Source organism: Gymnoscopelus braueri, assembly GCF_963280865.1.
Source record: "Gymnoscopelus braueri genome assembly, chromosome: 17".
Taxonomy (NCBI): domain Eukaryota; kingdom Metazoa; phylum Chordata; class Actinopteri; order Myctophiformes; family Myctophidae; genus Gymnoscopelus; species Gymnoscopelus braueri.
The window spans coordinates 43427267-43455096 of record NC_137617.1 but is presented as its reverse complement, the minus strand read 5'-3'; the positions used below and the strand labels follow the sequence as shown (position 1 = coordinate 43455096).

At 41.9% G+C, this 27830-nt stretch overlaps 1 protein-coding gene across 1 annotated transcript in view; it reads left to right on the top strand.

Annotated features, from left to right (window-relative positions):
* Positions 1-27830, top strand: part of ttyh2 (tweety family member 2) — a 139381-nt gene that overhangs the window by 38903 nt on the left and 72648 nt on the right. Inside the window, exon 2 of the mRNA XM_080455988.1 lies at positions 8478-8653. Coding sequence (XP_080312114.1) covers positions 8478-8653 — 176 coding nt within the window. The remainder of the gene's footprint in view (positions 1-8477; positions 8654-27830) is intronic.

Sequence of the window (27830 nt, the reverse complement as noted above, 5' to 3'; positions counted from 1 at the left end):
CTCTCTCTCTCTCTCTCTCTCTCTCTCTCTCTGTGTCTCTCTCTCTCTCTCTCTGTGTCTCTCTCTCTCTCTCTGTGTGTGTGTGTGTGTGTGTGTGTGTGACAGCAAAGACTTTGTGTGTGTCAGGGGTCAGATTCTAGGGTCAGCGCTTACTTAGCGTTAAGTTTAAGGGTGAGATGTGAAACGGTCACGGTAGAGGAACTACTAAAAATAATTAGAAAATGGAAGTATGCGCACGTATGCGTGTGTGTGAGAGAGAGAGGGATTCCTCCACCGAATGGATCCTACATTATTCAGAAGCCATTACTACATGAGAACGGATGGACAGTGGTGAGAAAAGACAGTGATGGAGAGAGAGAGAGAGGAGAGTGTGTTGTCTTAACCCTTAATGCTCTAAGTGTTTTAAGAAACAGCCGCTAGCTGCTGTCACATGTAAAGCTCTGCTCTGGCACAGCTGAAAGAGAAGTGAACTGTGCAGCCTTCCACAGAGAAGGTCTTATGAGCAGTGAGCACGCAGCCTCACCCCATATATCACTCTATAGCTCAGAGGTCTTCAACAGGGGGTCCGGGACCCCTAGGGGTTCCTCAGAGTTACTACAGTTTTTTTTTACATTAACCACTTGAACCCTATAGGGTTCAAGTGGTTAATGTAAAAAAAAAACTGAGGAGAGAAAATAGAGATGCTATAGCATCTCTATTCTGAGGAACATTAGCCGATATACGAGCTCACAACGGTGTTGTGCGCTTGGAGATCGGCTATTTCCGGCAAAAAGGTTTGTGTAGGAGCAAATCAAGTACTATGTATTGAATGTTTAAGTGGTTAAATGTGTGAAATGAATAAAAAACATTGATTTACACAACACTGATGATAGTTAAAGGGCAAGACCACTTTGGTAGAGGTTTGAAGATCCGGATCCGCGAATCCAGTCCGGGTTTTCTTCTTAATAAAAATAGCTAAATCAACATGAAGTTAACATTTTTATAAAAAATAAAAACAGTACTGGGTTTGGTGATGTTCTATATTGTCTGAATCAACTTTGGTTGCGTTTGCTTATGTGCTAAAAGAGTGACTTTGAGAGCTGTTTTACCGTACAATGTAAGTCAATGAGGAGCATATTTTGAATTATCAATTTCTAATCAATGGAGCAATTTTTTTGGATTTCTTGTCCACCTTTGGAGTTACATCATGGCAAGGTAACTACACAACCCAAACCTCTACCAAAGTGGTCTTGCCCTTTAAAGCTATCTATGAAATCTTTATGAAAACGTTAAATCTGCAACACAATTGTATGCAATGTAGTGGGGGTCCCTGTTTCATCTCTCTCAGCTAGGGGGTCCTTGGGCTGAAACACATTGAAGACCCCTACTCTAGCTCGCATATCGTTGCTGTCTGGCAGAAACTGACCCCTACTTGATCATACTACAGCGTCACACAAAAGCATAAAAAGTAGCAGATCCACAAGCGACACGTGTTGAGCTTGTAGATCTGCTACTTTTGCTACTTTTGAATTTGAATCCTGAAAAGTAACAGTTTTGAACATATGAGGTTTCCACCCGACAGAGTCGACATCCATTATTTCACTTTTTTCTTTAAAGTTGTACAATGCAGAATCACAAATAACGATTTTTAGCAACCTCTGCTGGTCACTACCGTCACTGCATACAATTTCCCTAGTCCTCGATTACCCAGAATTCCATTCGTTTTCACCGGAAGCCGGAAGCGTTTCAAAAAGCGATCTTTTAATTGTTTTATACTATCTACGGATCGTTTCTCTTAGCCAGTGGAGCATTAGTTACCATGAGCTGTGCTTTCTTTTTCTGTTCTTTTTCGATCTTCCAATCTACATTCTCTTAAAATCAGCGTGAGGTTCCTTTTTGTTAATAGCGCGGTAGTTCCTGGCCAAACAGGAAACCGTTGCGGTAGTTCCTGAGGACGTCGGCCACGACGTCATGACGTTGGCCAGGAACGTCATTTTCCCGGGAAAGTCCCCCCCGTACACGTTCAATAGAAAATATATAAATAAAAGGCTTCCGGGGGTGAAATTCACGGAGTGGGTGTTGTGAAACTTTTGCCACTCGCAAAAGATATACAATTTAACTTTAGTTTTGTTGAAAACGTTACCTAGTATTACTTTAACGCCATTAGTTATATGCAACTGATGTGTGTTGATTTGAAGTCCCTATTTTTGGGCTTGTCATTATGGGACTCCCTTTTCCTTTGGTGTCCGATCATGTCATTATAGGTGAACCTTTTCAAAACATTCTCTTGGTTCCTTTGGGGTGAATCACGGGACAGAGAGACGTGCTCTGTGTGAGCCGGATCAGCTCACATGATGCTGCTTTCATAGACCTCCCTCCAGCACACCAGGAGGGGAGGGGGTGTGCGTGCGTGCGTGCATGCGTGCATGCGTGCTTGCGTGTGTGTGTGTGGCTGTGCGTGTGCCCCCCTTTATGGGCAGCAAATGCCTTTTGCTGCTTTGCTCACCCCCCCCCCCCCCAACGCTTGCATGTAGATTGTGCAGGAGGGACCTCTTCTCCTCTATCTACATGTCTCTCCTACACACACGCTATATTGTGTATTGAGGCTGCGCTGGCAATGTACAGTAAAGTGTTTTGTTGTGCATGTTTATAGCAGTTTGTCACATCATTTAGTGTTTGGTAAATTAACTGTCAATCTGTTGTCAACTGTTCCCCCTATGACCCCCCCCCCCGCCTGTCTCTCTCTCGCTCTTTCGCTCTCTCTCTCCTCCAACTTGCTCCCTTTTTCTCGTCACCTGCAGTACATACCATCATCCATCTGTCAGAATACAATGTGCACGTGCACACACACACACACACACACACACACACACACACACACACACACACACACACACACACACACACACACACACACACACACACACACACACACACACACACACTCTTTTGGGGGTGAATTGGTCCAAACCTCCACTTCACTCTTCCTCCCGTTGTCTCCTCCTCCTCTCATCCTGCTGGATATCCCTTCCACCTGACCAGAGACCCCCACCCAACCCCACGTCCAACCCAGACGCATGGATCCGTGAAATTAGACCCCCCCCCCCCAACAGATGGAGGTGGAGGGATGGGGTGGGTGGGCTGTCAGGGGGTACTGAGAGGGGGGAGGGGGTGTTGGCACGTGGAGGGGTGTCAGAGGATGGGGGGGGGGGGTTGCTGATCAGAGCTGTTTTTCTAGAGGCGAGAGATACGCTGTTTCCCCAAACAGTGGATCGGGACCCACTTTTGGGTCACAGACCAATTTTTATTGGTCGCCAGGAAATATCCCCTCAATTTTTGTTTCCTACATTTTGTGTTTAATTATTATCGTTTCAAAAGATTTTCTATACGTTTTCATGGATTAAAACAAATTCAATTATTATTATATATATTTTTTAAATCAAATACATTTAGAAGTGAGCAGTGATAATAGCAGATCTACAAACTCACAACGTGTCGCATCGCAAATTTCTCTTTTGGGTCTCGAGCTAAAAGGTTTGGGAACCAGTGACCACTGCTCTACTGTACACTTAACGGACCTGAGCTGGCTTTGCATTTGGGGCGTTCTTTTATTCTCTAAAACAAACTGTACGAATGTGGAACCAAATGGACCCTTTTGCGTCCATTCAACTGTGCACTCAGAGTTGAATTACCACTGAGGATTTTACAGTGCAAAACAGTATACACACGTCGTATGTAATAGTCTGGAGGACAAGTCAACTTGGTGTGTCAGGGCCACAGAACAGGGTGACCAGACGTCCCGGTTTGGGCGGGAATGTCCCGATTTCAAGCTGCGTGTCCGTGTAAGACAGAAGCTCTTATGGAATAAACCATCTTGATTGAATCTCAGTCAGCGTGTGGCTCCTATTTTGGCACCGCGTTTCTCATTAGTATTAATTAAAATGTGATCTTCACTTAAACAAGTGTTTGATCTATCAATTACCACTAATGTTTTCCCTCTATGCCGGTAATAGTCAATCTATTTTTGCTGAATGTTAACCATAACCCTAAAGCAAAATAGTTTTGTTTAATATAGTATTTGTGTCCACCTGTGTCCTCCCCTATAAATGTGGGTTTGTTTTCCCTGCTGTGCCATTCCCTGAAGAAGACCTTACGTGGTCGAAACGTTGGTTTCCAAATGAATACTGCATCGTGGCTACGAGTGTGCGGCCTTTTTCTTTACTTTTATATTTACTTACCAAGGTCAGCAGCAGCTCACCGATACTGGTGTGCGCCCTCCTCCCTTTTTGTTTAATATAGTATTTGAAGAAAATGTGTCCGCACACTGGGTCATGCTCCAACAGTCTTTCAAAAATAGCGGAAATAGCAGAGTACTTTTTGACCCAGTGAGTATGCAGACTCTATTTCTTTGATGTTTGCTTCTGACCTGCAACTGGCACTGAATATTTTTGATGCGTTTCTTTTTTTTTTTTACTTGTTTCAATATATTAATTGAAACATTTCAGCTGGGCATGCAGGTTACATTTAGCACATGAATATTACAACATGTATTTCAACATTTGAAACATGAAGAGATCTTGCGAAGTGAGCCCCATTGAGCTGATGGGAGACGTAAAATAAATCGTAAGTTTGGGGCTGAAATCCAGCTGAGGTCATCATTCCTTTTCAGAGCGGATCAGGAGCGATGCAGTGCCGTGTCAAAAACCACACACACACACACACACACACACACACACACACACACACACACACACACACACACACACACACACACACACACACACACACACAAAATGCAATTCTCAGCAGAATCAACAGGGAAAGACCTATCTAATTGGCATCCCAATGCAAAAGCTCCAGGTCATGAATACATTTGAGAAGGCGTATTCTGTATGTCTGCATTATAAATCATCATAGTATTTGCTCAACCTTCCAAGAGTAGTGTCCCAAATCTGTATAATTTAAACATAGCTGATCTACCAGTATTTAGCTTGTAGATTGAATTGTTGAAAATGTACAGCTATAATGAAAGACATGCCCAAAAATAGAGACACCGAATTTAAAGTTACTTAGCTTTGTGTGATAGGAACATTCTCTTTTCTTTTCTTTTTACATTAACCACTTAAACCCTAGCATCCCTATTCTTGGGGGAACGCTCACTGAAAATATATAGCCGATATGCAAGCTCACAAGCTTGTAGATCGACTATTTATTTTGGCAAAGATATTTGTAAACAAATGATGTGTAAACACTACTGATCGTGTTGTCAAACAAGTCTATGAAGCTATCTATGAAAACGTTTAATCTAAAACACAATTTTAAACAATGTCCGTTTCTCCTACGCTGTCTGTCTCTCTCTCTCCCTCTCTTAGCCTTCCTAACCCTACATATATTCAGTAAATCCTGAGTATTCCTGAATTCAGTTTGGGGAACTTGTTCACATATATGGATATTTTGTATGTTATCTGACCATTGGGTTTGACTTTTCCCTCCATTTTTCATTGGATTGAGTGTACTGAGGCTGGCTGCTTTGTGAAACTCATATTGACCTGGTACTGACGATGCAAAGCTCTGTAAATGTGTGCATGTTTTGCTGCAGTTTTGAATAATCAATCTGACAAGCACTTAGAATTGTAGGAGTTGAGGCATAACATTTAGTTTGACTCGGTTCCACAGATAAATATTGTAGATTGGCTATTTTCAAAATGTAATATTTGACAATTTGTCCAATATTTGGAATTTTTATAGTATAGTTGGCTGCCTACTTTTAACAAAGTAATGGTCTTATTATTTTATACATTTTATTATTTTTAGAGGTATCAAAAAGGTCTTGACCTGTGTTGTAGTCACTTTAGAAATCTGCAAAACCCTGTATACACTTATAATGGTACAGACTATATTGGTTTGTTTACTGTTGAGTGAGGAAAACAATCTTGCACATTAAGCTAAATCATCTGGGGACCCCCTTAAAACCATTTGAGCACAGGTTGAGAAACACTGCTTTATGGCAGCCACTAAGTGCAGTAAGTTAACGTTTCGAGCTATAACTTTACGCTCTTCATCAAACTGAGTGTGATGAAGAGCACACTTAGTGGGTGCCATAAAGAACTGTTTGAAATGGAGCCCAACGGTGTGCAAGCATTTTTGTTTTCTTCATTACTGTTCTTCACTCAGCCCATTTTGGGGGTTTGGATGGATGTGTGCGTCCTTTTTTCTTTTTCATGTTTTGCATTTGCAGTTTGTCACCAGTGTTGCCATGTCCACTTATTATTAGCGAATTTGGGTTTGTTTTTCCGTAAAGTTGCTTGTCAATATTGGTAGTTGCGATTTGTTGGGCTTGTTTCTAAAGTGTAGTTGCTGCTTATTTGGTCTTGCTTCCTGAATGTTGTTTAAATCAGTAGTCCTCAAACATTTTCATGTCAAGGACCCCCATATTATAATTGTCCGCGTATCCGCATCTGAAAATATTTTGTGCCGAGGACCCCCGTAGCAGATTTTTGTTAAAACGTTTCAAAAGTATGTAAAAAAAAAAACACTTCTTTCCCCAAGATATATATATATTTTTGCAGATCTACAAGCTCACAACACATCACATCGCGACGCGTTGTGAGCTTGTAGATCGGTTATTTTCAAATAGTCGATGCGTATAGGTTTAAAGTGTTAGTCGCTTCTTTTGGGCTTGTTTTTGCTTATTTCTCTCGCAAAATCTGGCAACACTGTTTGTCACAGTGCAGGGGTTTAGTACAGGTCTGTAACTCTGAGAATGTAAAAATGGAACCAAATGGACCCGTAAGTAAGGGTCCTTTTGGTTCCCCTCAGAATGTACACGCTCAGAATTGATGGCAAAATAGTCAAAACAAATAAATGTAAAGAAATATGTAAACCGCTGTGTTACCTTGCAAGCTAGCAAAACTATCTTCCAAAACCATAAGAATTTTGCATTTGCTTTGCTGTCAGAAATAGTTATATATATATACACGTAGGAAAGGTTAGCCTGGGATAAACCTATGAAACAAACGGTATTAATATTTCAATGTTTTGCATTCACTTCGTATAAAGCCTGTGGGACAAATAGCTGCAGTTTTTAAAAGTAGTTGCTCTGTTTATAGTTGTACAGTTGTTCCATTTATCGAGGTCACTCCTCGGTGCAGACAGTGCAGGAACACACAAGTCGCAGTTGTTGTGTTTTTTCTGTAAATTAACGCCCTACTTGATCATACAACAGCATCACACACAAAAGCATCAAAAGTTGCAGATATGCAAGCTTGAACTTGTAGATCTGCTACTTTAGCTATTTTTGAATTTTAATCCTGAAAAGTAACCGTTTTGGACATATGAGGTTTCCACCCTACACCCCTGCCCGACCACTTCGGTCTGCCACCTCGGGGCGACTGGTTGCCTCGTCACTCAAGGGTCCTTCTGGCCGATCCACACGGTCATGACTTTTTTCTGTTCTGGCCCCACAGTGGTGGAATGAACTTCCCACTGATGTCATGACAGCAGAGTCACTGCCCATCTTTCACCGCAGGCTGAAAACCCACCTCTTCAGGAAACACTACCCTTCCTCTTCGCCTGGCCTACTTGTTGTTAACTAGTTGTACGAACGCTTGTTTTATTGTTGTATTGCTTTATTGGATCTTGTTTAGTCGATACACTTATTTGTCTTAGCTCGTGCTCATTTGATTTTCCTATTTTGTCTCATCTGTTAACACATCCACCGCCAAGGGCTAATCTCATAATGTACTCACCAGTGCCAAGGTTTTATTGTTGTTTTTTGTTTTTTTCAGGTCGCCATAGGCCCCGTTAAAATCCTTTAGATTGCCCGATCCAATGTTTGTAAACAACGGGCACATGTCCTGGTGTCTACTCGTCGAGACCGCGTGTCAAACGGAGCCGCCATGTTTGAGTTCTGATCGTTTAAGTTAACATGGGAAATGCGAGGATGAAAAACTACATGTCCTGTACAGCTTTTACAGGGGTTTATGTGTACGACTTAGAATGGAGACAGACGGGAAACAAAAAACGTGATCGCACTTCCGGTCCGATCGGGTGGTGTTACACTGAAAATGGTCCCCCTAGAAAATTAAAAAAAAAAAAAAAATCGAAAAAAAGGAAAAAGCACCACAGCCCGTAGGCTACGGGATTGGCGCTTAACCGTTGGATTTAACGGCCCGTAGAACTACGGGCCCGGCGGTAAATGTGTTAAGAAAGTAGGTAGCTGATATATTGCACTTTTACCTTAGCGCTAGGTATACTCTTGGTTGCTTGTTTTTGCAGAAAATGCACTTAAGACTTCTGGTGATTAGTAGTTTTCGTTCCCTACCTATGTTGAATGCAACATATTGTATTGTATTGTAAGTCGCTTTGGATAAAAGCGTCTGCTAAATGACTGTAATGTAATGTTATGATTAGAAGTCTTTAATGTGGTTGTATACCATTGGGACATCCTTCTCCTGTTACAACAGCTCACACATCTCTCTCTCTCTGTCTCTCTGCAGTCTCTCATCTTCCTGGGCTGTGTGGCGGCAGCAGGTCTGGGTCTGAACCTCCTGTGCCTGGCCATCTACCTGAGCTGTCTGTGCTGCTGCCGTAAGGACGACGAGGAGGAGGAGAGCAAGAAGCCCAACTCCTGCTGCGTCACATGGTCAGCGGTGACCGCCGGCCTCATCAGCTGGTAAGACATGTCATTCAGTCCTTTTAAAGCTGTATAACCTTCCTGTTCTACCCCCACATTTGAACATGGGTCTTCTGCGCAAGTGCATAAATCTTCACCACTGAGTTAATAGTAGCTCAGTGGTATGTATTCGGAATCAGTGGGGTCAAATAGTTTCATTAACTTACCACTCACCTAGTCTCACAAAAGGTGGGCGGACTCTTCCTGGCAAGCAAATCTGTATTGCCGAAAACAGTCCGCCTCCTTTAATTTCAATTTTTGGAATCAGTGGGGTGAAATCATGCTGGTGTCTTGTCTTTGGGGCTGTTTGGAGTTGGCATAGCCATTGTCATTAATTTACCTGTATGTAGCTTGTCCAGAACGCTGCTGCCAGACTCCTGACTGGCACCCCAAAGTGGCATCACATCACTCCTGTTTTGGCTTCCCTTCACTGGCTTCCGGTCAAATACAGAATTGATTTAAACATTTTACTAATTGTTTTTAAAGCCCACCATGGGCTGGCACCATCATACACATGTGAGTTGTTTCGCCCCCCCCCGACACCACTAGGTCACTTAGATCAGCAGATCAGAAGCTCCTCAAAGTCCCCACCGAAAAGGCACGGTCTCACCTTTTTAACTTCAAGCGGGTGCTTGAAGTTAAAAAGGTGAGACCGTGCCTTTTCGGTTCGCCGCTCCAAAACTTTGATATTTTGTGCGTTGTAATTTTCATGCTGTGCAGCATTTTGGTCAGCCTTTGGTTGCTTTATATAAATACAATTGACTTGACTTGACCTGCCTGCTTATAGTCAGGGCAGGGAGAAATGTAATTTTGACCTGAAGGTCAAAATCTGTGTCAAACCAGAAACAGGATTGTGTCAAAGGTTGTGTCCAATAGACACAGGTTCGAAATCTCTCTCTCTCTCCGTCTCTCTCTGTCTGTCTGTCTCTCTGTCTCTCTCTGTCTGTCTGTGTCTGTGTCTGTGTCTGTGTCTGTGTCTGTGTCTCTGTCTCTGTCTCTGTCTCTGTCTGTGTCTGTGTCACTCTCTCTCTGTCTCTCTCTCTCTCTCTCTCTCTCTCTCTCTCTCTCTCTCTCTCTCTCTCTGTCTCACTCTCTCTGTCTCTCTCTGTCTCTCTCTCTCTCTCTCTCTGTCTCGCTCTCTTAATAATCTTCTAAGCACAGTCAGTGGTTTTGAGTCCATGTAGCACATTGTGGTTTCAGTACAGTATATACAGCATTTCAGTTTCATTATTGTTTCATGATCCGGAAGGTCGGTCTTTCATCTCTCTTCCTCTGAAATATTTAATAATACAGTATATAGAGCTGAGGAGGAGACAGGGAAGGGTAATACAGTATAGCATCCCTTTAACCCTTTAAGACCGGGAACGCATCTGTGTGTCATTTTTAGATTTCTTTGGCTATTCAAAAATAGCAGATATACAAGCTCATAGCGCGGCACCGAGTAGTGTAGATCTGCTATTTTTAGAAAAATCGTTGAATATATTATTCTACAAATGTCTTCTAAATCCTAACAATTTTTTGAAAAAACGTATGTTGCTATATCAGTGGTGCTCCAACATTTCCATGTCAAGGACCCCCAAAATGATATGTATTTGGCCTCGGACCCCCATCTCAACATATGTTGTTCCAGGGGACCCCCAGAAGCACAGATCGGAGTTAAAAATGTTCGCTTTAAAACATATATTCAAAGATTTGCACACATTTTCACGATTTTTCAAAAATAGCAGATCTACAAGCTCGTAGCGCGGCACTCGGTGCCGCACTACGAGCTTGTAGATCTGCTATTTTTGAATAGCCAAAGTATAAAATAATGGTTAAAGTGGTTACACAGATGCGTTCCCGGTCTTAAAGGGTTAATAATATCTCACTAACCCCCCCCATGCTATTTCAGTGATTTTCCGTGAAGATGAATCAAATAATGCCCAATTTATGCTCCATCGTTCGCCAGTGTCATGCTCTGAAAATTGGCGTTCTATAAGCTCACGGCGCGTTGTGAGCTTACGGCACTTTTTATTTAATTTGATTTAGAGTAGCCAATTAATTAATTAATTCCTCCCACTGCTTGCAGCTGCCAGTGGGTCCCCACCCAACAAAATGTGTTAATATAGCGTCACAATAATTTTAACAACTTATTTTATACTAAAGCGAACTTTTTAACTCAAATCTTCTCTTCTGGGGGTCCCTGGCACAAAATATTTTTGAGACGGGGGTCCGCAGCCAATAAAAAAAAAGAAAAGCCTATAAACCATAAAGCTACCGTATAACTGGAAACAGAGACAGTCATAAAAGTCCCTGCTTGCTTGTCCTTTGTGTTGAGGGAACAAAGATTGAGTTATCTCATGAAAACTCTCCACCTTTAGGGGAGCGGCGCAGCACAGCTCATTCAGCAAGTTTTCACCATCATCTAGGATGGTGCCCATTAACCCATTTAAACCGGGAACGCATCTGTGTAACCACTTAAACCATTATTTTATACTTTGGATATTCAAAAAATAGCAGATGTACAAGCTCATAGCGCGGCACCAAGTGCCGCTGTATGAGCTTATACATGTGCTATTTTTTTTTAAAATCTTGAATATTTGTGCAAATCTTTTAATGTATATATATATTTTTTTTTTAAACAACATTTTTAACTAAAATCTTTGCTTCCGGGGGGTCCCTGGAACAACATATTTTGATGGGGATCGGCGGCCAAAAACATACAATTTTGGGGGTCTTTGACAAGAAAAAGTTTGAGAACCACTGATATAGCAACAATATTTTTTTCAGAAAATTAAGACATTTGTTGAGACATTTGACGGTTACAAATGTTCGCTTTATAAATATATATATTCAAAGATTTGCACACATTTTCACGACTTTTCCAAAATAGCAGATCTATGAGATCTTGTAGATCTGCTATTTTTTTATAGCCAAAGAAATCCAAAAATGACAGAGATGCGTTCCCGGTCTTAATGGGTTAAGGCTGGTCAATGACATGCGCTCTCCTCACAAAGTGGCTAATTGAATCTCAGCGAGCTATATAGCGGAGTGGGCCACTTTGTTTTCTGGAAGTCCCGTGATACTCATCTTCAGTGGATGACAGCCGTTATCGAATTAGCCCTCCTAGCCTCCAGCACTCCCTGCTTCTTCTTTCTTTTTTTAGACCAGATTGGACGTAGGGCTGGAATGCAGCGGTATGTATTATCTCTGTTGAAACTCAAGCCGCTCCTCCGGGTTGTTGGAGCCTCGCGGCTCAGAGGGACTTGGGTTTTAACCCATTCCGTCCGGGAACGAATGTGTGTCATTTTAGATGTCTTTGGCTATTTCCCAAAAATAGCAGATATACAAGCTCATAGCTATATGAGCTTGTAGATGTCATGAAAATGTGTGCAAACCTTTGAAAATATACATTTTTAACTCAAATCTTTGCTTCTGGTGGGGGGTCCCTGGAAGAAAACATTTTGAGACGGGGGTCCGCGGCCAAATACATATCATTTTGGGTGGTTCTTCGACATGAAAAAGTTTGAGAACCACTGATATCATAGCAACATAAGTTTAACAACAACAAAAAACTGTTAGGATTTAGAAGACATTTGTAGAATCCCCAAAAGCAAAGATTTTAGTTAGCTTAAAACATATATGTATATATATTCAAAGATTTGCATTTTTATTTTTATTTTCAAAATAATTGCAGATCTACAAGTAGCCTAAATCTGCTATTTTTTTATAGCCAAATACATCTTAAAATGACACAGATACGTTCCCGGATTGAATGGGTTAAGGTCACGAGCCACAAAACCCATGATGGGTGGTGCTTGGATCCTCCTCGTGGGGACGTCCCCCGCCTAGAATCAGACCCGTGCCAGATTTTTTGGGTCCCATGCTGCTGATCCCAAGTTTGATCTTTTGTAACCCAACACTATCCAACCACCCAACAAGGCAGAAACGCCTTGGAAGAGGAACACAAAGGAACTGCCTTGGCAAACAAACTTAGTTAAAAAATACAGTCATTGTTTTAATCACAATAATTACACTGTAGTCTGATCTCAATTATTTGAGATAATCACAGTTATTTTTGCTCAAATGTGATAATTGTCATAATCACTTCCATGCTGAAAAATGTTCCAATGTTCAAAGCCAAAACAAATAAAATTGATTCATTAATTTCGCAATCGTGTCAGCCCTGCCCACTGAAACATGTTGGTGAACAGTAGTCATGTATGTTGTATGTCGTCTCTGTCGGGTGGAAACCTCATATGTCCAAAACTTGTCACTTTTCAGGATTCAAATTCAAAAATAGCAAAAGTAGCAGATCTACAAGCTCAAAACGCGTCTCTTCGTGCCACGTTTCGAGCTTGTGGATCTGCTACTTTTGATGCTTTTGTGTGACGCTGTAGTGTGATCAAGTAGGGCGTTAATTTACGAAAAAAAACACAAACATTTAAAATATGGAGATAAGAGGTTTCTGCCCGACAGTAACGATGTACATTCTCTATATTGTCGGGCTCCTTTGTGACCTCAGCGACATCACTTAAAACCCTGCCGTCATATAGTACTGTGCATGTATCACTCATGACTCAGCGTGTCCTCAGACACGTGTATTCACTGGCGTGTGTCGTTCCGTTATGTCTCGCTAATGGCTTTAGGTATAGCCAGCAAGTCAACCGTGAGTCTTCATTACGTCCTGTTGAATTATTTAGCTGCTGTTTAATGTTTTCTAAAATGGAGAACAGATTGAACAACAGAGGCACCTCTTCACCTCTTCTCGTATTAAAAATGTATGACGCAGAATTGAACTGGGGGGAAAAAACGCAGTAGGCTATATAGCACAAGCAAAAACTGTACTGTACACGAAGGTGTGTGCTTGATCATGCGTGTGCACAGGTGTTAAATATGTAAATGTTTACCATGAATGTGCTGACATTCCGGGAGCGTTTATTTCGTGCGATTAATTTGCATTAATTTTAAATGTGGTTTGTGTCATCAGTACATGCATCCACACAGAGTGTGAATATCACACAGCTATGAAGCGAAATAATTCATTTTTGTAAATGAGGTTGTAAAACGATTTTTTACAATAAAAGCATCAACCTGTTTGAATGAGGCATAACAAAATAAATATTTTGATACTTCACGCTTCCTGTGTGTAAGGAGTAAGGACTTTAAAACTGAGGGATTGTTTCCTATAACAACATAACTTTTATAATGGCTTATCAGACGGAAGCGACTGGCGCGCCTGGTCATTCATTTTCAGTGAGAGGCGAGTGGACAGGTACAGGGAGGTGTGGTCAATCTGATAGGCGGAGCGGCAGGCGGGCGCACTCCTGTGAAACTGTCACATTCGTGCTCGTTTCCACGCACACCCCTTTACTGGTGGAGCGATTGTATTGTCTGTGGATTCACATGAGGAGTGCAGTTAAGGCTGTCGCGATTATAAATTTGAGTTGAAGGTTATTTGTGTTTTTGGCATTGAACATTGAAACATAATGCATAATACATGTGTTTCTGTTTGCCTTTTAGGCTTTGTCAACAAAAATTGCACATGCAGGGCAGATATGACAAGTAACCTTTATCTACAATAACTGCAAGAAATTACTGACACATTGAATAATGATATACTTTCAAAAATGTTAAATATAGTGGAAACAGCTGATCTACAAGCGTTGTAAGCTTGTAGATCTGCTATATCTGCTTTTTATATTTGAAAATGTATGAAAATGTTTCAACATGGAAACGATTATGACGATTATGCAAAATGATTGCGATTATCTCAAATAATATCGCGATCAGACGGTTATGTAATAATTGTAACGACCCCTAAGTGCAGTGCAGTGACCCCGCTGATCCAAGTCGTTCCCCTGATCTGAAAAGCCCTTTTAGTCTAAAAGTAATACTGGCAGCATTTTGGACGTGCGATTCTGTTTGACATGTGACTGCTCTGCGTGTAGCAGATGTGTTCTGCAGCAGTGTGGTTTGTTTGCTTACGTCTCCGAGTCTCTTTTTACCGCAAGCCAAACAGTCAAGACCTCCTCGCTAGATCACTGAGCATCATCCTTCCTTCCATGCTGCTGTCAGATTTGGATGCAGCTCCATCCAGACATCTGCTGGAGTACAGTCCTGTTCCAAAGCCAAAGCCCAATGCGATCTGATGTGATGCTGGGGCTTCCAGATATAGGCCTGTCACTATTATCACATAATCGCCTTATCACAATTATTTGAGATGATCCCAATTATTCTGCTAAATCTTTTCCATTTTACCATTTTCAAACATTTTCCCCAAATAGCGAAAATAGCAGATCTACAAGCCCACAATGCAACACCGTCAGTGTTGCCAGATTCTGTGGACAGAAACAAGCAACTAGGTCTAGGAAAACAAGCCCAAAAGAAGCGACTATGGGCCACATGAGCACACCACTAAACATACATCAGCTATTTTCAAATAAAAAAATTACAATGAGCAGACTTGGCAACACTGGTCACCATGCGACGCATTGTAAGCTTGTAGATCGGCTATTTCCGCTAAGTGTAATATGTCATTATGTAATTTCTTTATTATCGTCTCTGTTGGGTGGAAGCCTTATACAGTATGTCCAAAACTGTTACTTTTCAGGATTCAAATTCAAAAGTAGACGCTCGAAACACGTCGCTCTGTGCCGCGTTTCGAGCTTGTGGATCTGCTACTTTTGATGTGTTTTGTGTGACCCTGATCAAGTAGGGCATTACTTTACGAAAAAAAACACAAAAAGTTAAAGTATGAAGATAAGCATAAGCATTTGTCATGTTCATAACGCAACAAGTTGCAACCGCAACCACTTGCAGCAGAATCCCAAAACTGCACCCAACCTGCAACAGTTTGCAAGTTGCGACTTGTTGTGTTTTGTGAATCATCGGTGTCGACTGGCGTCGACCCATTAACCTGAGGCCAATTCTACAAATGCCTTCAAAATCTGTAGTTTTTGTGCCAAGGACCCCCAAATGTATATATATATGGCCGGCATTGGCCGCGGACCCCATCTGATTTGTGCCAGGGACCCCCAGAAGATGAAGATGTGAGAAGATTATTATTTTTTTAATGTTCAAAAATGTTCATATAGAAGCTGGCAGCACAGCACAAAGTGACGCACTGTGAGCTATTTTTGAATAGCCAACGCTAACTCGTTAATCGCAAATTATTTGTGTGACAATTAATCGTTAAATAGAATTCCGTGATCGCGACAGCCCTAGGTCTTCCATGCTGCTGTCAGATTGGATGCAGCCCATCCAGACATCTGCTGGAGTAAAGTCCTCTCCCAAAGCCAAAGCCCATGTGCTGCGACGTGATGTGATGTGATGTGATGATGCCGGGGCTTCCAGATTGCGTCTCGTCTGTGGCATTTCCTGTCTTCCACGGGGGGATCTCTCTCTGTGATGTTATCAGGCCCACCATATGATATCTGGGGGTCCTGGACCCCCTCGTACAACAGCTGGTTCACGGAATGCTGCGGGGATTGCGTCATTGTGTATGTGGGGGCCGTACTTTGTTGTTTTTGAAACCCATACCAGCTCTAATCCAATTACCAGTGGTGACAGAAGTACTAGAAATACTCTGTTACAAGGAAAAGTCCCAGCATACCTATTCTGGGGGCGGGGGGACATTCTAAAAAATAGCAGATCTACAAGCTCACACTGTGTCGCTTTAAAGCGACACAGTGTGAGCTTGTAGATCGACTATTTTTGGCGAAGATATTTGGTGCAGACCAGGGGTCTTCAACGTTTTTCAGGCCAAGGACCCCTTAGCTGAGAGAGATGAAGCATGCAGGGACCCCCACTGTATTGTTTACAATTGTGTTGCAGATTCAACTTTTTCATAGATTTCATAGATTTTTGACATATCAGTCGTAGATTCATGTTTTTTTTTGTCATTTCAGACATTTAAACCTTCAATACTTAGTACTTGATTTGCTCCTCCCCCCCCCCCCCCCCACCCCGCCCACAGCTATACCTCTTTGCCGAAAATAGACGATCTACAAGTTCACAACGCCTTGCAGCGCGAGGCGTTGTGAGCTTGTAGATCTGCTAATTTCGGCTAATGTTCCCCTCAGAATAGGGATGCTGGGGTTCAAGTGATTAATGTAAAAAAAACATCCTATCACACAAAGATTTGGCGGACCCCCTATAGTAGCTCTGAGGACCCCCTAGGGGTCCAGGAGCCCCTGTTAAAGACCCCTGGAGTAGACAGAAAAAAAAGATCCAAGAACAGTTGTAACTCAAGGGTTGAGAGCAGACATGATTAGTTAGTTGTAGGCCTGGTTGGTTGTGGACACATGAGTGGTTTGGGAAGAAGAAGGCAGATCCTCCTCCGGGGGAAACCAACTCTCTCTCTCTCTCTCTGTCTCTCTCTGTGTCTGTCTCTGATTCATCGGCTCTTCTGCTCTGTGAGAGAATCCTTTAATTTAGTAATGAGAGACTGACTCTGTGGGAGGATGTGGACTCACGCTGTGCAAAGTGGAAATGAGCTGCGATGACACCGAGTGTCAATGTAACTAACAGAGAGGAGATGAGAATCTAATCATGTGGAAAACTCGGGATCCGCATATTATATAAACGGCCAGCCTGTGACGTCAGTCATCTATGTGTACAGTGGGTCTCAACCTGTGGGTCGTGGTCCCCAGGTGATTTTTTTGGGGGGCGGTCCCCATATGACAGTAAAGTGACAATTTTTAGACCTTTTTAATAAAAAAAAAATATAAAGACCATTACTGCATCAAAACTAACCAACAAACTATACTATAAAAACTGATCAATCATTGGCAAAATTGTCAAATAATATAAGAAAGAGGCAACACATTTGAAAATAGCCAATCTACTAGCGTTGCGAGGCGTTGTGAGCTTGTAGACCGGCTATTTTCACAATATTTATATGTGGGAACTGAGTCAAACTAAATGTAATGCCTCAACTCCTACAATTCCAAGCGGGGGGTACCCAGTTCAAATATGATTATGTTGGGGTGGGGGGGTCACAGCCTGAAAAGGTTGAGAAGCACTGATCTATGACAAAGTGGGGTTTGGGGGACCCCCAGGGGTCCTTGAGGGGGTTCCCGCGGGTCCCCGGCAAAATGAGTTAATATGACATCAAAATCCAAATCAGATTATCTCTGGACACACACACACACACACACACACACACACACACACACACACACACACACACACACACACACACACACACGCGCGCCCCAATCCTCTTATAGATGTCTAGCCTCATGCAGAGCCAGGCAGTAAAAATGTCCTGTCTCACAGTCAAACTGACACTCATGGCTTTGCAGTGATAATTGCCTACTTCGTTGTATGCCGAAAATAGACAAACTCAAGCTTGAAGATATGCAATTTTTGCAGTTTTCGTAAATACCTAAATAAAAATATTAGAAAAAAACAATTGACAATTTTTTAAATGTTTAAATAAAATACAAATATATAATGACATATCCAAGTTGGGGATGCCAGTTTTAATCCCCATTTGTTACCCCCCTACCCCTTTAACCACTTGAACCCGAGCATCACTATTCTGGGGTTCAACATTTGCCAAAATCTACAAACTCACAATTGTGAGCTTGTAGATCGTATTTTCTTTTGTCAAAGAGATAATTTTAAAAAAGCGGCCCGAGTACAGTTGCGACTCAGGGTTCGTTTCACTAAGAATGGAGGGTTTGAGTGGTTAACCCTCTCTTCTATTCTGTCCTTCTTGTTTCAGCAATTTCATTTCTCAGTCTTTTCAGCTCCATATACAACCCCCCCCCCCTTTCCCCCTAGCTAAGTCTTACATTTCGGCCCCCTGCTCCGCTCTAATTGAGTTTGTGACGTCCATTCTAAGTGATCTCAGCCAGGCTACAGCATATGTCATGCTGGCTGGAATCCCTGCCCTGCTGTACGTTAGTTAGCACATTAGCTGTCCAATTAGCTGGAGCGTACTGTAACTGTCCAAGCTGTTCATTCATTCACGCTGCGGACGGACATCTGCACACAGCCACTGTTACACTGTTACACATCAGCTGGCTCATGGACGCTGTGTTTTTGTCTCTTCCTCTGGAACCCCAAACCTACAGTAGCAGACAACCGTCAATTAGGCCTGTCACAATTACATAATCACAATTATTTTAGATAATCATTGTTATTTTTGCATAATCGCCTTTAATCGTTTCCATGCAGATCTCCCAATTTCAACGTGTTGTGATGCAACACAATTGTGAGCTCGTAGATTGGCTGTTTATTTATTTAGTATAAAGTTAATGAATATGTCAGTAATTTCACCCAATTTCAACCTATCTTCATATAATTGGTCTTCACTAATACTCATGATAATATGGTACCATTTGTGTCTACTAGGTCTTTGTCTCAGAGAAGGGCTGTGGACAGTTCAGAAACCTGCCTACCGATGATGTCACTGGTAGGCGAGTTTCTGAGCGGTCCACAGCCCTCCTCCACAAAAAAACGAACACAATCCGCCAAAAACCAGCAAAAATCAGGGGGGGGGGGCTGATCAGTGTGCCGTGCCTACCGGCCCGGCTTTCAGTTGTTCCGCCTGTGTGTGTGTGTGTGTGTGTGTGTGTGTGTGTGTGTGTGTGTGTGTGTGTGTGTGTGGCGGGGTGGGCGGGCGGGCGGCCGGGGGGGCGCTACTCTCGCAAACCACTGCAGTGCCAGTGATAAATGCAACTTCTTTAGGGCGGCAGTAGCTCAGGAGGTAGAGTACGCTCCCAGTTTGATCCACAGTTCCCTCTGGCTTAGTGTTGAAGTATCCTAACTGCTCTCTTTGAGCAGGTTGCTGCCCTGCATTGGTTTCCTCCACTGTCAGTGGATGAAGGCTCTATATAAATGCACCATTTATCATTCCTTACTTGCTGCCTGTAGTCAGGAGGACACAGTATATACAGGGTTCCCACGGTCATGAAATTCATGGAAATATTTTGAAATAAAAATAAACTGTTTTCCAGGCCTGGAAAAAGTTTGGAATTAACTGAATGTTTTGGAAAATGTTTGGATATCATTTACAACGTTTTTGGCCATTGATTTTGTTCATAAAAAACATGTCAAGTATTACGTGAAATATGCGTGGCCTAATGTATACAGGATGTCATGTGACAAAAATAATAGATCTACAAGCTAACACCACGTGCACCGTGATATGTTGTTAGCTTGTATATCTGTTATTTTTGTCACGTGACACCTTTGCTCGAGTCTGTCTGGGGGCATTGATAGCCAGTGGTGGAAAACTTACCCACATGTTTCACTTAAGTAAAAGTATCAATACTGCAATGTAGAAATACTCTCTGTTGCAATTAAAAGTCTGGAATTTAAATTCTACTTGAGTAAAAGTATTAGTATCAAAATGTACTTAAAGTACCAAAAGTAGGAAGTACTCATTATGCAGAATGTCCCATTTCACAAGTTTTCAAATGTATAAAATCTTTTGAAAATAGCAGATCTACAAGCTGTAGATCGGCTATTTTCAAATGGCCAAAATGTATATCGGGCTGAAGTGAGTAATGTATGTTTTGCAATAATAATCAAAATGCACAAAGTAACTAGTAACTAAATTTTTCAAATAATTGTAGTTCAGTAAAAGTACAATATTTGCCTCTGAGATGTAGTGGAGTAGAAGTAAAAGTACTGAACATTGGAAATACTCCAGTAAAGTAAAAATACCTCAAAATTGTACTTAAGTACAGTACTTGAGTAAATGTAGTAGTTAGTTACTTTACACCACTGTTGATAGCACACATGTTTAAGAGCCTAATGTTTTGCACCATTGCTATTGGCCTGGAAATGGGGTAAAATACTTTGGAAAAGTTTTGAAAATTCATTGTAAAAAAAAATGTGGAAACCCTGTGTATATTTGTAAATATTTAACTCTAATTTCCTAAAGGAAGTGAAAAAGGGCTGAAACCTTGCCCAAATATGGACACATACATCATACATGACTGATGTGTAGACTGGGTCACATGAAGCCTGAGATCCACATGGGAATTCACCGTCCGCGCCGCTACCAGACCCTGTTTCTGTTTATCTGCAAATACACACTTCTAGCTTTTGTTGCTATTCATGTCTCAGGGCCTCCTGAGATGTCTGAGGTCATTCTTGAACCTCAGCCTCCCGGCAGCAGAAAACACATGAAACATTCAGGAGGGAGATATAGCTGATGGCTGTGTCAGCTGTAGACACTACAGCCAGGTTTGCAGGTATAGAGATTTGCAAAGACCTCAGGGTTCGTGTTTTAGCCCCATATCGTCTCTGTCGGGTGGAAAACCTTATATGTCCACAACTGTTAACCTTTCAGTATTCCATTTTTTTTTTGCAAAAGTAGCAGATCTACAAGCTCAAAACGCGGCGCTTGTAGATCTGCTACTTTTGATGCTTTTGTGTGACACTGTAGTATGATCAAGTATAGGGCGTTAATTTACGGAAAAAAACACAAACATTTTGAATAAGGAGATGGGAGGTTTCTGCCCGACAGCAACAATATTAAAAAAGAATGTGGTTCGCGACGCGCTGTCGGCTATTTTTGCTATGCGGAATACAAAAACAATAAAAGTGGTTAAGTGAACCAATGACGTCGTATTAAGTATATAAGTGTTAACAAGAGCTTGTGACTAAATAATAATAATAATAATTACATTGGATCAGTGGTGTAAAGAAACTAAGTATATTTACAATTTTTTTAGGTATTTGTACTTTACTTGAGTATTTCCAATTTCCAATACTTTTACTTTTACTTCTACTCCACTACATCTCAGAGGCAAATATTGTACTTTTACTCCACTACAATTATTTGAAAACTTTAGTTACTTTGTAGTTTTTGATTATAATTACAAAACATTCATTAACCACTTCAGCCCTATATACATTTTGGCCATTTGAAAATAGCCGATCTACAAACTCACAGCGATGCGACGCATGGTGAGCTTGTAGACAAAGCAATTTTCAAAAGATTTGTATACATTCGAAAACTGCGTAATGGGACATTCTGCATAATGAGTACTTTTATTTTTGGACAATTAAGTACAATTTGATGCCAATACTTTTGTACTTTTACTCAAGTCAATTTTGAATTCCGGACTTTTACTTGTAACAGAATATTTCTACATTACAGTATTGATACTTTTACTTAAGTAAAACATTTGAGTACTTTTTCCACCACTGCATTGGAACATAGGTTCTTTTTTTGGACATGTACGGGGTTTCCACTCCGACAGTGACGATAGAGCTGTCTCCTCTGTTCTCATGTCAGGAATACTCGGTGGCTGCTTTTTGGGGTCAAGATATCAGATATCAAAATATTTCCCAGACTATTCATGGGATCCGTGCTGGAGGCACAACGGTTGACGTCGTCTTGTCAGTTTGGCTCTTTGGCTGAAAATCCCCTTCGCTTGTCTTTTGTTTTGTTGTTCCTCCAGACTCATGATTCACCGACATGACAGACTGTTCAACGCCATGCCAAGTCAAAACTGAGATATTCCCCTCCTCAAATATATGATCTCTGTCTCTGTCTCTATCTCTATATCACTGTCTGTCTCTCTCTCTTTCTGTTTCTCTCTCTCTCACCCCCTCTCTAATACACACTGTCTCACCCCCCATACAGTATGTCTCTCTCTCTCTCTCTCTCTCTCTCTCTCTCTCTCTCTCTCTCTCTCTCTCTCTCTCTCTCTCTCTCTCTCTCTCTCTCTCTCTCTCTCTCTCTCTCTCTCTCTCTCTCTCTCACCCCCTATTGCATTCACTTGGTAAAGTTGGTATAAAACCAATAAAAAAAGTAGCAGCAATTTATTCAAATGTAATTATACTAAAGTCAGTTGCTCTGTTTATATGAACAGTATTTCTATGTAGGCTACCGAGGTCATTTGGTGTGTAAACAGTGCAGGGATACACACACTAATTTGTAGTCCTCATGGTCGTATTCCATTAGACATCCATCAGTTACAGTGCCTATGCTACTGCGTATTCTCTGTTTAGAGCTAAATAGCATTCCATTTTGCTCTGGTTTTGGGTAGATCTTTTCCAGTGTTTAAGATAGCTCTCACTCACTCACTCACTCACTCACTCACTCACTCACTCACTCACTCACTCACTCTCTCTCTCTCTCTCTCACCCCCTGCTTCTCTCTCTCTCTCTCTCTCTCTCTCTCTCTCTCTCTCTCTCTCTCTCTCTCTCTCTCTCTCTCTCTGTCTCTGTCTCTGTCTCTGTCTCAGTCCTTGCTATTGGTTAATTAGACTGGGTGTGTGAAATACTTGTGGAGTGCTTCAAAGCATCCAGTGATGTTACTGTAGGAAGGAGCTGCTCTGCCTTCTCTTTTTCATCATCTGACACCGTTTAGTTCTTCCTGCCTCTCTCGTCTCACATCCTGCATGGCTGAAGAGTCTGTTCAAACAGACAGAGATGAAAAGACAACGTGTGTGTGTGCGCGTGCGTGCGTGTTCCGATATCTCATGTTTGTGTGTGTGTGTGTTCCTGTGGAGCCTTGTTGCTTTCCCAGCCGCCGTTTTGCCCGTGTCAAAACATCCCCACGAGACGGGAAATCTATTCATTCTCATCAAGGCGGACATTAATAACAGTGCAGATCTGGGGCAGATAATAGATCCTCTCCTGTTTTGTATGTTGTTGTATCCCTCCTCTTTCATGACTCTCTCTGTTTGTCACTGAGGTTCTAAGATTGTTTTACTTGAGTAAAAGGAACTACAATACTACAATATAAAAATGCTCTGTTACAAGCAGAAGGCCTGTATTAAAAATTTGTCACTGTCATATATATATATATATATATATATATATATATATATATATATATATATATATATACACCTACCTACCTACCTACATACTTACACTGAACTGAACAACTGAAGTCTCACCCTATCTCTGTTCCGATATCTCATTTTCTGTCTTTCTCTGTCTCTCTCTGTCTCTTGTTCTCTGTACCCCCGTTTCTCTCCTTGATATTGATATTATTCTCATGTACTTTCTTCACCTCCTCTCTGTCTCTCTCTCTCTCCCCCTCATCTCTCAGCGGGACACCGTTATAATGTGTATCGCTGGTAGTGTTACCTGCAGGGGGTCTATACTTTTAATGAGTATCTGCCCTATTGTTCTCATTATGAAAATAGCCTTGCTTGTAGCGTGTTCCGCTTAGCGTGTAGCCGAGAAGTGCCAGGTCTCAAGGAACAGGAGGGCTAATATTATGGGAAGTTATCCCGCTTCACGTGAGAGATTTATAAGTCTCTCCTCTGGAGGTAGCTTTTATCTGGTACGATGGTGGGGAGGACTTCTTCGACCGAGAGCCCAGCGGCTAAGCACATGCAGCGCCCTTAGCCTCAATTATCTGCTTCCCGTTGGTGCTAACCGGCCGACCTCGGCCCGTCGTCTCATCTGGCATCGGTTTGAGGATGTCACGCTGAAAGTTGATTGTTTGCAACCTGTAGCTTCCACCAGATGTCTCTGAAGTTTTTGCATGCAGGGTTTCCTCAAAAAGAAAAGCATTATTTTCTCCGCTAGGCCAGACGGCCGAAAGCCAGAGACTATATGTTTTCGCCCCTATTTGTCTGTCAGTCTGTCCATCCGTCCGTCAGTGTGTCTGTCAGTTTATCTGTGAGCAGCTAATATCCGCCACCATTGTACCGATTGCTGTGAAACTTTGCATGCACACTCCCAGTAGGCCAAAGAAGAACCTGCACCCCATTATTATAATTGGACTCATGGTAGCGCTATAACAGCCCACTTCACGTTTTGAAGTGGGCCTATAACTTAACCTTAGGTCGTAACAATCGGAATAGTTTTTCCCATGGATTAATTGGATCATGAAGCATCTCTCCATATAGGCCCCGGCATTTTTCGGATTCCATTCCGATGGCTACGACCGCCTTCCTAAGATTACGGGGCCCTGGGTAGGCAACCCGGCCTGGCGGAGACCTGCGCTCAGAGGAGCGCACTGTTCTAGTTATTCTAAATGTATTTTCATCATAATAAAACAAAATGGAATCTCTCATTTCATGAGTTGCTATGAACTGTCATTAGACAAAACAAAATTGGGATTTCTGCGGTAAACAGGAAATTGCATTACTGTTCTGACTTTTTCTGATATTCATTACTGAAATGTGGTTGTACAATAAGATAAGACCTTTATTGATTGCCTATGGGGAGTGTGTGTGTGTGTGTGTGTGTGTGTGTGTGTGTGTGTGTGTGTGTGTGTGTGTGTGTGTGTGTGTGTGTGTGTGTGTGTGTGTGTGTGTGTGTGTGTGTGTGTGTGTGGAATGAACTTCCCACTGATGTTAGGACAGCAGAGTCACTGCCCATATTTCGCCGCAGGCTGAAAACCCACCTCTTCAGGAAACACTACCCTTCCTCTCTGCCTGACCTACTTGTTGTTAACTAGTTGTACGAACGCTTGTTTTCTATTGCTGTATTGTTTATTGGATCTTGTTTAGTCGATACACTTATTTGTTTTAGCTCATGCTCATTTGATTTAGCTATTTTGTCTCATCTGTTTAAGGAAATAGGTAGCTGATATATTGCACTTTTACCTTAGCGCTAGGTATACGCTTGGTTGCTTGTTTTTGCAGAAAATGCACTAAAGACTTCTGGTGATTAGTAGTTTTCGTTCCCTACCTATGTTGAATACACTTATTGTAAGTCGCTTTGGATAAAAGCGTCTGCTAAATGACTGTAATGTAATGTAGTGTGTGTGTGTGTGTGTGTGTGTGTGTGTGTGTGTGTGTGTGTGTGTGTGTGTGTGTGTGTGTGTACTGGGTTGAAACAGGTTGAAGACCTCTAGTCTAGCGGTTTGCTGTATGGATGTGATGTAGTGATTAAGGGATCAGTGGACGGGGATTATGTCACCTCAGCATCATGTAGTATTGATGTTTTCAGGGCCATAGGCTTGTAACAGATAGGCAGCGCTAAGCAGACCAGACGACTGGCTGGGTTCAAGTCCTTGGTGGCTTTCATATAATACTGCATTACCTTGTGGGCAGCAAGTCCCTGTGTAGGAGTCTAGATCTGTATTATGAACATGTCAGGGAGAAACCTTGTATCTCCACTGAGTGCACACTCAGTGGGTGCAATAAATAATAATTTAATATGGAAGAGCGGATTGTATAAGATCATTAAACATTTTTATAAGAATGCGTCTTTTTTTTCTTACCCATTTAATAAATCTTAAAGCACATTAAGCTTAAATTAACCCTCTGACACACAGGTTGAGGCCACCGTGTGGCTTTTGTCTAGCTGTGAGAACTTGTTTCAAGCTTAATGGATTTGTTGAGTTATATTGAAATGATGCATGTACTTTTTCAAAAAACGTAATATGGTTAGAGCCTAAAATACTTGGTCGAGGGACGCAGGGTCCCCAAAATCGATTGACCACGGTTTATTCAAAGTTTAAGTGCAAAGACACGTCGACATCTTTTTGTGTTATTGACATTGTAAATGCATTCATCTGAAATCCTATATTAAAATTGCCTTCAGGGTCGGTGGACTGTGGACGTCACAAACGTAACATCCGGACTTGCGAGGTGCACCGTTTCTCCGATCCGCACCAAACTTGGCACAAGCATTGTTCAGGGGACTGCCATCAGAATAGCCACACCAGGGGCCGTAGAATCAACGCTGCGTTCCTCCAATCTGCACGAAACTTTGCACTAACACTGTTTAGGGGTCTGCCATGACAATAGTCTTAACACTTCAAATGGCCATACCTGTAGCTCGCTGAGCATTGCTCTGATCGGCACAATTTAATGTAGGACTAGATTTTAGCGGCCTGCAAATCTACTTATATAAATAAGGACATTTAGTTTTCTTTGCGAATAGTTATCTCTTGTGTTCTGTCCTGGGTAGGATTTGTGTTCCCGTTTATTTTTGCTAGTCGAGTTGACCTGCCACACAGGAAGTAGTGCTCTGAGCCAATAAGAGTGTAGTGTCCCCTGTCTCTGAGCCAATAAGAGTGTAGTGTCCGCTGTCTCTGAGCCAATAAGAGTGTAGTGTCCCCTGTCTCTGAGCCAATAAGAATGTAGTGTCCCCTGTGTCTGAGCCAATGAGAGTGTAGTGTCCCCTGTCTCTGAGCCAATAAGAGTGTAGTGTCCCCTGTGTCTGAGCCAATAAGAGTGTAGTGTCCCCTGTCTCTGAGCCAATAAGAGTGTAGTGTCCCCTGTGTCCGAGCCAATAAGAGTGTAGTGTCTCCTGTCTCTACAGCTGCAGCTCTCTCAGCGTGCTGCCAACATGCATAAAAAGCAACGTCCTTTAACCTCTACTTGGTCAAACGGATCTCAGTTGGCTCTGTACTTGGTCTGCTCTTGTTTCCTTCTTCACCAGGGGTCTTTCTTTTTACATTAACCACTTGAACCGTAGCATCCCTATTCTGAGGGGAACGTTAACCGAAAATAGCCGATCTACAAGCTCACAAAAGAGATTTGGGGTAAAGGGGAAAAAGAGCAGACCAAGTACAGAGCCCACGGTAAAGTTTACTAAGTACTGAGGTTTAAGAAGTTAAATGTCTGAACATTTAATTAATGTTACTAACATGAATAAAAGATAATGTGAAAACAAATAAACACAAAACATGAATAACATTTTACACGACAGTAATTATTGTGCTGTCAAACATATCTATGAAGCCATCTATGACATCTATGAAAAGGTTTCATGTACAACACAATTTTCTGCAATATGTTGGGGGGTCCCTGCTTCATCACTCTCTCAGCTAGGGGGTCCTTGGCCTGAAAAAAAGTTGAAGATCCCTGTTCTCCTGTGTTCTGCTCACAACGCGTTGCAACTCGTAGCGTTGTGAGCTTGTAGATCTGCTATTTCTGGCGAATGTACCCCTCAGAATATAGAGGTTCAAGTGGTTCAAAAGTAAAGCATTTCTGCTGCACATTTTATTCACTAATCAGTACAGACTTTGTTCATTTACTGTATGTTTCCGATTATTCCGATTAAACAGTTATTCTTCCTTTGAAGTCTTATTTGTGTCTTTTCTCATTGGTGTGTGTGGTCACCAAAGCATTTAGTTTAGTTATGCTGGGTTTTTTTCTATGGGGTTTCCCCCCCTCTCTGAATCTTCAGTGAATCTTGTTTTTCTCCTTCTGCTGCGAGAAATGTTATTTACCCCTTCTTTATTCTCCCCACGGTGGTCCCTGTTTGTCCACTTCGTTTTGTTTTGCCTTCTTGTCCTTGGGTGTTG